This window comes from Microtus oregoni, unplaced genomic scaffold (genome assembly GCF_018167655.1).
Source record: "Microtus oregoni isolate MIOR12 unplaced genomic scaffold, Mior012 000017F_ref0000208, whole genome shotgun sequence".
NCBI classification, from domain to species: Eukaryota; Metazoa; Chordata; class Mammalia; order Rodentia; family Cricetidae; genus Microtus; species Microtus oregoni.
In genome coordinates, this window is record NW_024543076.1 from 20,677,762 (window position 1) to 20,691,979 (window position 14,218).

General features: G+C 36.5%; 1 protein-coding gene across 2 annotated transcripts in view; it reads right to left on the reverse strand.

The window, feature by feature from the left end:
- Positions 1-14,218, reverse strand: part of Mms22l (MMS22 like, DNA repair protein) — a 109,798-nt gene that overhangs the window by 71,537 nt on the left and 24,043 nt on the right. For both annotated transcript variants that reach the window (XM_041667599.1, XM_041667598.1), the window contains 3 exons: positions 10,171-10,233; positions 3,757-3,876; positions 843-1,069 (listed from right to left, as the gene is read on the reverse strand). In XM_041667599.1, the coding sequence (XP_041523533.1) occupies positions 843-1,069; positions 3,757-3,876; positions 10,171-10,233 (410 nt within the window). The remainder of the gene's footprint in view (positions 1-842; positions 1,070-3,756; positions 3,877-10,170; positions 10,234-14,218) is intronic.

The window sequence follows — 14,218 nt, forward strand, 5'->3', positions numbered from 1 at the left end:
TAGTCATGGAAGTTGAAAACAAAATACAAGTAGATCCATTAAACAAAGAAAACTCAAAAACAGATCACACACACACACACACACACACACAGAGAGAGAGAGAGAGAGAGAGAGAGAGAGAGAGAGAGAGAGAGAGAGAACCAAACTAGATCTCCTAGGTTCTAATCTCATTTAAGGAAGCAGCACTGACAAAAAAATACAAAAAATTTAACCGATGAACCTAACAGCTACCAATGTAACATGAAAAGATTTTTTTAAGTTAAACAAAAAATTCTATTACTTTTAATAAACCAGAGCAAAGGATTATGTAACATTACAGTTAATTGTGGTCAAAATTTTGCTAATACTCTGGTATTTTAAGATTCCAATCTTCAGTAGTGATTATACGAATAAGAAACTGAAATCCTCTAATTTATGGATAGTAAGTTTGTTCATTATAACAAACTGGCAAAACAAAAAAATTTGGGGCTGGAGAGATGGTTCAGCAGTTAAGAGTACTGTCTGCTCTTCCAAAGATCCTGAGTTCAGTTCCCAACAACCACATGGTGGCTCACAACCATCTGTAATGAGATCTGGTGCCCTCTTGAGGAAGAGACATGGTCCTTTGTCCTCATCACCTTAGGCCATGAAACCCAGTATGGACAAGTTCAATAGAACTACCATAATACTGGCTGCCCATGCACGCTTCGACATTGCTCGGGCATAAATTTCATTTTAATTTTTAAGTTAAAGAATATATTTTAAATGTGCAAAGACTAACCACAACTTAAACATATGAATAGCAAAACTTCCAAATGTACTAGTGAACACTTATGAAAAAAAAGATACTATAGAACACATACCTTCCTTTAACTTGTTTCCAAGGATGAGGGCCACTGTTCTTCATTGCTTTCTTAATGACTTTTGCCAAAATGCAAAGAAAAATGGTGTAACTGCTGCTTGATTTGTACAGGTCAGTGTCTTGTTTATCACAACAGCAGGTCTTTACCATGGTAAGCAGTGACAAGGGTGACTTGATGATATTAGTAAGGCCTTTCAAAGGAAGCCAAGAAATACTGAAGGAGCTATTCTAAATAAAAATTAAAAAAAAAAGCACAACATAGCTGTTATAGATAAGCTTCCTAGTAAATAAAAGTGAAAGCTGCAAATACTAATTAGCCCATAAAAGCTTGTTCCACTGTAATCATAAATAAGCTTTTATTGGGCTGTAATTATCACATATAACACAGAATAAGAAAAAAAAAGCATACAAAGAGAGAACAGAAGAGCTCTCTGAATCTTATATTTTCCCCAAAATGTGTTTTTAGCAATTGGTCTGGCCATAGATGTTATGAATGACCCTTAAAAACGATTCCATTTTTCTCAATGTTTCTGTTATGTCAGTTAGTATTTTGGATAAAAAACACAATACATACTCAATATATAAAATAATGGATTTCTTTATGACATTTTAATACACATACAGCATGTTGTATCACTTTTCTGTTGCTATGATAAAAAACCAAGCTCAAGGCAACTTGTGGGATTTATTTGACTTAACGGTTTTAGAGCAGTGGTTCTCAACCTGTGTTCACAAAACCTTTGTGATCACAACAACCCTTTTATAGGAGTTGTCTGGCCACAGAAAAATGCAGACATTTAATTACAACTCATAACAGTAGCAAAATTATAGCTATTTAGTAGCAACAAAATAATGTTATGGTTGTAAGGCACCACAACATGAGAAACTGTATTAAAGGGTTCCAGCATTAGGAAGGTTGAGAACCATTGCTCTAGAGGGCTAAGAACCTACCATAGTAGACAAGTGGGACAACAAGCAAACATGGTGGCTGGCATAGGCATTGGGCACTAACAGCTTGATCCACAAACAGGAATTAAAGAGAACTGGGAATGGCTCTTGTCTTTGAAATCTCAAAGCCTGTCCCTAGTGATAAACTTCTTCCAGCAAGGCCCTATCCTAAACCTACCCAAACAGCTATCAACTGGAAAACAAATACTCAAATGGCTGAGAATATGGAAAATATTTGTCATTTAAACCACCATATGCATTTAAGCCTATACTCATTCCCCTTCCCCTTATTGTCCTCCTTTCCCCTTGTCTAGTTGCTGTGGCCATCCCTAGAACTTCCATTTTACTTAAATGCCTTGCTTTTCATAAGTTTAGATGCCTTGTATGACAGAACATATGAGACATTCGTCTAAGGCTGGCTTATTTCACTTAACATGAGCATGGCAGGTTGTTGCGGGAGGTCCTCCCACTCCTCCAGCCTATCACCGCTGAGGTACCAGCCCATTGGGGCGTGGTTTCTCTCCCTTTAAAAAAGCGGCCACTTCCCTCTCCTCTCTCTCTTCACTTCCTGCTCTGCCAGCGACTAGACTCCTTTCCTGGTTGCATAGAGGGCTGTTGCCTGGGACAGTGATCTGTAAGTTTTTTCCCCTTTAAATAAATACCACCCTAATAATCATAACCCCGAATTGGTGTGGCATTGTTTGTGAGTTACGCCTTCAGCAGGTTTTTTCCAGTTTCCTCAAAATTACAAAATTTTGTTATTCCTTATGGCTGAATAAATTCTGTTATGTATATACATCAGATTCCTTTCTCCAGTTTTTTTTTTATATAACCCATTTTCTTTTGTAAAAGCTATATATAAGACTACTCTTGCATCTTCTCAATTATTTATTTCCTACACTTGTCCTTTTCTTCCCTTCTATGATTTGGCTTTCTATTCGAGGACTTTAATGCCTTTGCCTGGTGGGCACTTTCCTGCTGCAAATGTTCACACAGAGAGCCAGTTTATTAGTATCCACCTATAAACTAGTCCAGTTTACCCACCCCTGTAAAGTAGACCACTTTGCCATTATGCTTATCTTTATACTGTCCTTCATGACCTGAACTTCATCAAAGTTTGGATGTTCACAGACTGAACACTGTACTTCTGTCTCAGGTCTTTGTATTTCTCCAGCCAGCCTACATATCTCACATAAAATTTTCTCACTTAATAAGTTTTATGTAAAAATAAAAATTTAGTATTTCTGGAATACCTTCCATTACCATTTTCTATCCTGAGAAATTCAAACATCCTAAACCTCCTCTTCTCACTCACAAAGGTAACTAAGCTCTTTAAATGCCTTCAAATTTTTTATTTTCCTAATTCTTACCTGCCTTCTAAATCCAATTTCTTGTTTAGTTACAAAATAGTAAAAAGTGAGGAGAGTTGTAGACACAGCCCAGTGGTCAAGAGCACTGGCTGCTAATTCCAAAGGACCCAAATTCAATTCCAGCACCCACATGGTGACTCACAGACAACTGTAACACCAGTTCCAGGGAATCTGACATCCTCTTTAGGCCTCTGAATCCTCTGAAGACACTGCGCACACACACATATACACAAAGAGTGCACAAGCATATATGCAGGCAAAATACACATAGACAAACAATAAATTATGCTTAAGTTTAAAAATTATTTTAACTTTATAAATCAGGATGAGTCGTTTGTATAATCCCTTACTTCTAACTAGAAGTAACTACTCTGCTTAACCATTCTAGGGAAAAGGAACACCAAATGCTGATTCTTTATGCCAGCTCTCTACAGACAATGTTTGAAAAAGATGAAACCACATACAAGCTACATTCTACTCCAAACAAAAATTAGTATTTTAAAAAATTCAGTTCTCATAATTAAATCATAAAATGTTTCACAAATATCATAAGCAAATTTCAAATTTCTAGAGTAAATTCATATTCTATTTACTTACCAGGTTCTTACTATAATATTCCCACAGAATGGTCACAATTGAAGTATTTGGCTCCCAGAAATCACAAAGTGTCAAACAACAGTGAAGATACATTCGTAACTGTTCTTCTAGTATACTATCCTAAACAAAGAAAAATAAAATTGAAGTTATAAAAAATAGGTAGCTCTAATCACATCCTATCATTTGATAATGTACTGAAATCCAGACCACTAAAAAGAATATGAATATGTATCACCAAATCATGACCATTTTCAATCTTCAGAATACAGGGTCTGACCTGACATAAGAGAAACAAAAGCTTGTTTTAGAGATCATTAGCATTAGATAATGGAAACTTTGTAATTCAGTTACCTAAAACAGAGTGGATGTTTGAAAACTGACCTTAGAAACCTAAAGAAAAAAAAAGAAATTCAACTAAAAGAGTGTGTAATGATTTAATAATTAAAATGCACAAAAAATTTCAGAACTCTTGGTCATACTTAACAATTTAACCAACCTCTTTTACAGGATTATAATATTGGCTCTTAAGAAAACACAGGATTGGTGCTGGGAAGTGGTAGATTGCAGAATACTGTCTAACATTCAAGACCATTAAGGAAGTAACGAAACTGGGCAGTAGTGGCACACACCTTTAATCCAAGCACTCAGGAGGCAGACAAGTGGATCTCTGTGAGTTTGAGGATAGGCTAGCCTGGTCTACAGAGGGAGTTCCAGAACAGGCTCCAAAGCTACAAAAAGTAGCCCTGTCTCAAACTGCCCTTCCCCCCTCAAAAAGAAAAAAGTAGGAGGGAGAAAGAAAGGGATGGAGGGAAGGAGGGAGGAAGAGAGGAAGGGAGAGGGAAAGAGAGAAGGAATTATGAGAGGATTAAAAATGGTTTAAGGTTAGGACACCTGCTGCAAACCTGCCAACTTATGTCTGATTCCCAAGATCCATACAGTAGAAAAAAACTGACTCTGGCAAGTCAGCCTCTGACTTCTGTACACAAGCCATGGCATATGTGTGTCCATTCACATTACACAAACCCACACAGACATAAATAAATGTAATAAGCATATTTAAAAATAAGATCACAGATACAAATCTGCAAAGATAGGAGTTTACATTTGTCTGTCATTATTATTCTCAATAAGTGCCAAGCAAGATGCTGAGTTTAGTGAACTGGGTATAGATTGTGCTAAATAGTGTACTATAGGAAAGATCTAAATCAAGTCATAAGAATACATTGTCTTTGTTCTGGTTTTGTCCTTGTTGTTTTGCAAAAATTCTAAAGTGGACTACCACTTAACACTTATGATCAAGAATTTAAAAGTAAGAAGGAATGATTCATTTCCTCCAGCAATATCCAATTGTGGGTAGGAATGGAGTAGGAAAGGATAGATAAGTCTTTCAGATTTAAACAGGGAAGAGGTAAGGAATAAAAGACATTTCTCAGGTAATAGATATATTTATTGCATAATCTACACGGAAAAAAAACCCACAAAAATAAATAACTACAGAGGAGGGATTAAGTATGTCTCTCATATTTCAAGTGTCTATGAGTTCTCTCAGGCTAGAATAATGCCTTCAAGGCCCAGTACAATGTCTCATTCATCAAAGAGCCTCCATAAATGTTTCAGAAATGAATCAAAGACTAAGTCTAAGACTATTTCTACTAAGTACCTGCACACTCATTTAACCAATGGGTTCATTACTGACATTCTGACTTTATATTATGAAAGCAAATCTAGATCTAAGCTCATACTGATGCTTACAGCATGACACTGAGCTGAGTTACATACAAATTTGATCTACATTCTTTTGAAGGCCAAAGCCTATATTCTTCGTTCTATATACAACTGTGAAAAACTTAAACATAGCATTTTAGGAGACCGTTTTACTTTATGAAGTTAGAAAAATATTGCCCTTTAGTGTCTATATATTCAAATAAAATGCTCCAAAATATTATTTCTTGTTCTGGAAGAAAAGGTAAGTGACTCAGATGAATGTGATATATAAAATATATTTTTGTCAAAGCTTACAAACCAATCATTTGTTATATTACTCTATATTTTTACATTCTATATATCAACTATTGCCTTATTCTAAACTATTTCACATATTTAAAAAAATACTCTTAAAAAGTCTGTGTTTGACTAGAGTACTACGCTGCGGTAAAAAACAATGACATCTCAAATTTTGCATGCAAATGGATGGAAATAGAAAACACTATCCTGAGTGAGGTAACCCAGACCCAAAAAGATGAATATGGGATGTACTCACTCATAATTGGTTTCTAGCCATAAACAAGGGTCACGGAGTCTACAATTGGTGATCCCAAAGAAGCTAAGTAAGAAGATGAACCAAAGGAAAAACATATAGTTATCCTCTTGGCTATGGGCAGTAGACAAAATTGCCGGGGAGAAAATTGAGATCTTGGGGGTGGGGTGGGATGGGGGTAAGGGGAGATGGGGAGAGAAAAGGGAGAAGGGGAGAATGGGGGGAACTTGGGGAAAAAGGAGGATTGGGATAAAGGAAGGTTGGATAGGGGAGCACGGAAGCACAATTCTTAGTTAAGGGAGCCACCTTAGGGTTGGCAAGAGACTTGAACCTAGAGTGGCTCCCAGATGCCCAAGCCAAGGTCCCCAGTCAGTTCCTTGGGCAGCTGAGGATAGGGAACCTGAAATGACCCTATCCTAGAGCAATACTGACGAATATCTTGCATATCATCATAGAACCTTCATCTGGTGATGGATGGAGATAGAGACAGAGACCCACACTGGAGCACTGGACTGAGCTCCCAAGGTGCCAATGAGGAGCAGAAGGAGGGAGAACATGAGCAAACAAGTCGGGACCACGAGGGGAGCACCCACCCACTGAGACAGTGGAGCTGATCTATTGGGAGCTCATCAAGGCCAGCTGGACTGTGACTGAAAAAGCATGGGATAAAACTGGACTCTCTGAGCATGGCGAACAATGAGGGCTGATGAGAAGCCAAGGACAATGGCACGGGGTTGTGAACCTACATAATGTGCTGGCTTTGTGGGAGCCTAGCCAGTTTGGATGTTCACCTTCCTAGAAATGGATGGAGAGGGGAGGGCCTAGGACTTACCACAGGGCAGGGACTAGAGAGGGATGGGGAGAGGACTAGAGAGGGACTCTTTGGACTAGAGAGGGATGGGGAGAGGAGTGGGGGGAGGGGGAGAAGGGTGGGAGGAGGGGAGGAGGGGGAGAAGGGTGGAAGGAGGGGGAGAAGGGTGTGAGGAGGGGGAGGGAAATGGGAGGCTGGGAGGAGGTGGAAACTTGTTTTTTTTTTTCTCCTTTTCTCAATAAAAAAAAAATGGAAAAAAAAAAGAAGCTAGAGCTAATGGGCCAAGCGATGTTTTAATTAAAAGAGTTTTTGTGTGATTATTTTGGTTCTGGGCAGGCAGCCAGGACAAACATGTTGCTTCCTCGCTTCCTCCCCCAACAAAGGATAATATGGTTTTACATTTTGCCCACTGTGTGTGATGACCCCTTCTTCTCAAATAAAAGTTTTTTACATTTAAAAAAAAAAAAAGTCTGTGTTTGGGGATGGAGAGATCGCTGAGTGGGTAAGAACACATACTTCTCTAGCAGAAGACCTGGGTTCAGTTCCACATTAGCAGAAGGCAGCTCAAACTGCTTACAACTCCAGTCCTAGGGGATACAATAGTCTCTGGCCTCTATGGGCACCTCCATGTACACAGTACACAGAAACTCACACAAAAATATTACATGAATAAAAAGTAAACCTCTTTAAAATGGAAAAAAAAGGAAGGTTAATTTTTAAAAAGAAAAAGTATTGTGTATCAGTTAAATTACAGATAAAAGAGGCTCGTCAATGTTCAGGTCCAGATGGTTAAGGCAAGAATATATGACACGATAGGAATAGAGAAATTGGTAGACTCAAGTTCATAACCACAAGACAGACTTATAACCTGAAAATATCTAAGAATACTTGAGTTTAGTCATTTCTTTACCTGTAGTTCCTCATCATTTCTTTACCTGTAGTTCCTCATCACATTCTGCAGAGGGAAATAACAATACTGCAGAACACAGATGTGTTTTCCACATTTATCTATAAACTACATGTGAAGATTTAAATCTCAATCCCAACACTTCCTAGCTAGTTGGCCAAACCTACATAAGCTGCTTAACCCTTCCAAGCCTACATCCCTTATAGGTAAAACGTAAACACAAATAAGATAACAGCATAGGATTATCAGCACAAGACTATCATTAGCATTAATTACATTTTGCTATTTGCCAAAGAGAAAAAGCACAGGCCTACAATCTTATTCCTGAAGATCACGACAAATAAAATAAAATTCACAATCTGACTCCTTAAACAGACACATTTTACTTACTGAGTCTTAAGCCTACAATCTACTTAACACAGTCAAAAAAGGGTAAGGAAATCTATGCCCCTTGACTAATTTTATCTTTTAAATAGACCACATGGCCTTAAACCTAGGCTGGTGTATTACGGCATGCTACTGAACTCCTAAATTTTTAACAGGCCCTGTGGATATCCTATATCTCAGGGTGTGTGTGTGTGCGAGAGAGAGAGAGAGAGAGAGAGAGAGAGAGAGAGAGAGAGAGAATGACTTTCAGTCTTATTTTGAAATTTAGGCATATTAAACATTAAATTTGGGCATGTTTCATAGGACAAACATTGATAATGAAGCATTCAATGTTTGAGTTTAGTTACTATGTAGACATGTCAATTTAAGAATAAACTACCTATCCATAACTATATAAACATAAAAAGCAGTGCTCCAGAAGGGACAACAGGAAAGAATTTGTCATTAAACTCCTTTCTGTAGGAATGTTTGCTTTTAATTAATACTTCACATACTCTATCCGCTTTGGACATTGACTCCCTGTAATTTAAGACTTCTTTTGACATTTAAGGGCCAATATGGGTATGTAGATGTAATGAATAGTCTATGGTAAAGACTTCAAAATCTATCCAAACTCATAGTTTTATAGAAATTTTTAAATTATTAAATACAAAAGGAAGAGAGAAAACAAAAAGACAAAATAAAACAAAAAACCAGAAGAAAATTTCAAGCATTTACAACTTAATTAGGAAATTGAAGCTGTAAATTCCTAACTGAGATGTCGGAACAGTTCCTAGAAATACAGTGTTTTATTTACTGACGTTACCAGTGCTTGGATTGAACAAAGCTCTGTGAGTCATTAGTATGAAACTGAGTGGAGAAGACTCTGAAAGTGGGGATGACATATAGTATTCATATATGAATTAAAAAAACTAAAGAATGAATTAGAACTAATACAAATGACAATGGCCAATGCAATATCTATTTCTTATTTCATGACTACTCCTTGATTTCCTAATTCCAGAAATTAAAAAAATATATATAAAGTGTTACTAGATCAATATATTTAAAACAGAAAGACAATTAAAATTATATAGAAAAATATTGAAACAAAAATATTCTCCATAATGATTAAAACATTTCTCATTTAAAGTCCTTAATTCCCTGGAATTCTATGAGACATCCAGCTCATATCTGATAAGGTTCTTATGATAATTAGAAACATTTATGTTTACTTACAGTTAACACAGACAGCACATGTAACTTCAACCATTACAGTTTTCAGATATTTAGCTTTTCGGTCTAAAGAGATGGCTTAGTGGTCAGATATATCATTTCTATAAGCATACACACACAAAGCCATCTTCTTTTTTTATTATGCCTCTTCAAGTTTCAAATAATCTTCATTAAAAGAAAAGGAATTTATTTCCCAAATTAAAGAATATTTCATACTATATCCTCCAATAAAGGGTTCCTTGCTTTATAGAACTTTATATAACTACAACATATTTAAAGAGAGGTGAACAGGATATTTAAAACTATTTTAAAGGAGGTCAAGTCTGACCTCTGGGCCATGAAGCACTACATTAACAGCTCTGTGGAAAGAAAAATGATAAGGTATGAAATGAGTGCTCAGAAACGAGGACCTTATCAGTGAGAATAGAATTCAAGCCTGTAAGACAAATTGCTCAGCAAGGCAAGTCACCTTCCTGCTGAGAGGAGGATAGAGCTGCATTTCCTATACACCGACTATCTCCTTCATCATGTCGCCTGGCTTGCTATCATACAGTCAAGGAATGGCTTATAACTCAGAAGCATCTCCTACTTATTTTGAATACATTCTTTCAAAGTCACCAACTAAGATAATTATCTTTGTCCTTTAACTGACAAATTCAGTGTTAAAAATAAAAACCTTTAAAGGATTTAATATGAATTACTGTGACTTGGCTCCTCAAAGAATCTCAGATTTGTAATAAATTGTCATTTAAGTCATTTTAAGTTTGCTTATTTTTGTAAGTAAAATCTATATTATAAAATGCAGAAGTCATATGTTGTCTTGTTTTAGCTACATACCTGAACAGTGATGGACTGTTTCAAAAGTTCTTCTATAAAGCCCCAATTTGACTCCAAATGTCTCTAAAAAGAGAAAATATGACAGCATTGAAACTATTGCTCTTGATTATGCACACATTTAAATGTATGGTACAAGTGCAAAACCACTGTTAAAATACCTTTGTAATTTCTTTCAGTTAAAATTTTAGCTGACATACTTGAAATAAAATCTAAAATTACGCTAATCCAATAGAAAGCATATCTGGTCTTATTTTATAAAAGTAGTACTTCAATAGGTTTATAAATCTTTTAAATACTTAATTTGCTGTTACACATAATTTAACTTGAAAATTGATAGAGATATGCATTTTTTAAGTTTACATGCCAGTTTTTCCTATTCTCCTTCTTACATGAGATTTTCTTCATTTTATTTGAAATATCTATCTTTAATAAGATAGATATTTCTATCTTATTAAATTTAATAATGAAATTTTATCTCATATTTAATAATGAAAACTTTTATGTAGTTTTATATATAAATAAGACTTGATAGTGCTTTCATTTAACAAATGGCCATCTACCTGGCAATTCTATGCATGACTCTATGCATCAAAGAAGAGAATTACAGTGAACTTTAACAAAGTTTCTCAAAATCTCGATTTTTCTAACAAAAAATCCTTGAGGATACTCTCTCAGCACACACAGTTCTTGAGACTGAGATAAGTGGATATTGGTTAAAACCAGAAGCAATAAGAAAGCACTTCCAAAAGCAATCAAATAGTTTCTAATGAAAAAAGAAAGTGTGAAAAGTAATTTAAACTTCAAAAAGCAAAGCGAGAGTTCTAAAGAGCAAAGATACAGCCCTTTGCGGTGCAAACCTTTGGTGGAAGGCAGATCTCTTGAGTTCAAGGCCAGACTGGTCTAGAGGTGGTGCAGGACAGTCAATCGTCCAAGTTACAGACTCCTATCAGATCATACTATGATTATACTCATAAAAATAAACTCTAAATTGGGTGGCGGTGGCAAACGCCTTTAATCCCAACCTCGGGAAACAGAGGCAAGCAGATCTCTGTGAATTCGAGGCCAGCCTGGTCTACAAGATCAAGTTCCAGGACAGGCTCCAAACCTTGTCTCAGAAAAACAAACAAACAACAAAAAACCTAATGAATAAAAGGTATGTTTATGATTAAAAGGTGTTTACTACTTGTGATTTTAAAAGGCTGGAAAATATTCACATAAGTGCTAGCTCCACTAAATCAATACTTCCTAACTAATAGGAGCAGTAACAGCAGTAGTCAGGAACTAAAACAGCCTTTTATGGTCTCTGCGCTGTCTTGGTCTGTATCAGCATATAGTCCCCTCCCCCAATACAAAGAAGATGGTCATCAATAGACCAACAATACTAATGTGAGGGGCAACATGTCACTTCTATGAAGTTTCCATCTTGACAGTACTCTCTTGCTAATTTAATCAAGGAAACATCCCTTGCGAACAGACCTGAAGTCCAAAGAATGAGAAACTAAAATATTCTACCAAAATTAGATCTTCTAGTCCCAATTAAGCCTTCAGGAACTTCCTCTAAGTGACAATTTGACGAAATCTTCATGGCAGATTCTGAGCCAGGAACCACCTAGATCACACACACACACACCGCAAATGCCTAACTCTTAGAAACTGAGAGTATAATGTTCCTTTTCACTATCTTTTTGGTTATGTAACCATTACTAATGAAATGACTTAGTTACTACTGACAAACAAACAAAAACCACTTGTCTGATCCATCAGATATCAAAGCCTGAAAGGAATACCTTGGTCTGGAGACCTATCTATCACAATGGTGTGGGGATATGTCAGAGGAGAGGCTGGTCATCACCACAGAATATTAGGGCAGGATTTGATCAAGTTCCACCAACCCAAGGGTCAGCTAACCTTGAGACTGAGATCAACCACTTGAGCAGTAAGAGGTTATGCACGTGTAATGAAGGTCCCAGAAACTATGAATACTGAAGATGAAGCAAAACCTTGGTCAAGAATATACACTTTGGCCAGGCAGTAGTGGTGCACACCTTTAATCCCAGCACGCAGCACTCGGAAGACAGAGACAGGCAGATCTCTGGGTGTTCGAGGCCAGCCTGATCTACAAGAGCTAGTTCCAGGACAAGCTCAAAAGCTCCAGAAAAACCATCTGGGAGGGTGGGGTGGGGGGACGACGACAACAACAACGACAAAAAAAAAAAAAAAACAGAAAAACAAAACAAAAAAGAATATACACTCTGAATACTGTCACACATGGATGCCAGAAGATTAGTTTGAAAGAATAAATGAAACTGCCCTTTCGGTGGTTCCACCTGTTCTCTGCCCTATGTACTTCTTACCTTTCCTAATTTGCTTTCTGTTGTTGTGGTAAACAACAAGACCAAAATCAGCTTGGGGAGGGAAGGGTTTATTCATCTTACAGCTTGTAGACTATTATGAAGAGAAAATGTCACCACCAGGGCCAAGTAATGAGGAACAGGACAAGGTTGATACAATTCATATTTCTGTTTTACAACTGGATGTTAATGAGTATACTTCAATTGTCCTAACAAGCCATTTAAATCAGAGTAGTGTAATTCTTACCCAAAGAATTTCAGCAATGTGAACTACATGATGGCTAAAATTTAAATAAATTAAACTATTTATCAAAAGACAAGGTGGAGGAAAATCACACAAGGATTCACCCCTAGATAAAGGGCTACAAGCAACTGATGACTGCTAAGAGGAAGAGTTGGTCTTCCCCAGGTATGAGCCCCTGATACATTAACAAACAGCAAGTGATCAGTCCTTAAAGCATATGCGTACAAACGTCACTGGGTGGACTAAAGAAATTGTACTTATATTTATATGCATGTATACATAAAAAACTTTATATTAAAAAAGTAACTACCAGCCCAAACCCAACATAAGAGAATACAGTACCAAAAACATTATTTTATTTCCACAAGCAAATTTAAGCATGCGAGAATTGTTCCTACATATTATTTCACCATAATATTGCCCACACATCTAATGTCTAAAAGCCAAGTCATGTAGGAGCCATCAATCTGGGACTATATTTTCTACTTTTTATTCCAACATTAATCTTTATAGGGAATAGCCCACCACAAACAGAAAACCTCACTTTCTACCTCCGGCAGACTGCATCTGGACTTGTGCAACTCTCATTTTAAGTGGCACACGCCTTTAATCCCAGCACTCGGGAGGCAGAGGTAGGCGGATCTCTGTGAGTTCGAGGCCAGCCTGGTCTACAGAGCTAATTCCAGGACAGGCTCCAAAGCCAGAGAAACCCTGTCTCGAAAAACCAAAAAAAAAAAAAAAAAAAAAGATTACATTTCATAGCTTTTATTAGGTTGTCATTTCAAATGCTCCAGAAAGAGCATGCCTGATGATAACCCCATGTTCTTGGCAGAAAATACAGTGTCACAGTTGACCCTTGTAATGCCCAAAAGTAATTCACATCTTTAAACTATGTTTGGCTGTAAAATAAATTGACTGGGATTCTAAGAGAATGACAAATTCTCATCGAGATTGAGAGAACATTAAGCAGAAATGAATAAAAAACTAGCGCTTCTAATATGAGAACTAAGATACCATATTTTTCTTACAGGCTTATAAAAAGATACTGTCTAATTTTCAAAGTTACAGAAACTTAAAACATAATCATATCTAAAATTTATTTAAAATGTAAAGATTTCATATCAAACTTTGGGAGAAGTTGAAACATCACATTTAAAAGCTAAAACATCTTATTTTATCTATAATATTTGTCTGGTGAAAACCATGTAACTTTTATTACTTATCATCCTTCACACAGTATTCGTCAGGGGGAAAAAGCACACTACTATACAACCTCTTCCTGCAGGATAGCTGGCAACATCAATATATCATAAGGAGGAAAAAACATCAAGGCAATTTTTAAAGTTATGATTTAAATATATCCCAGATACAAATTAACATCCGTTTACAATTTTTCTGAAGGAACCAACCGATATGCCTTTAAAGTAATCAATAAGAATGACCATGTAATTTA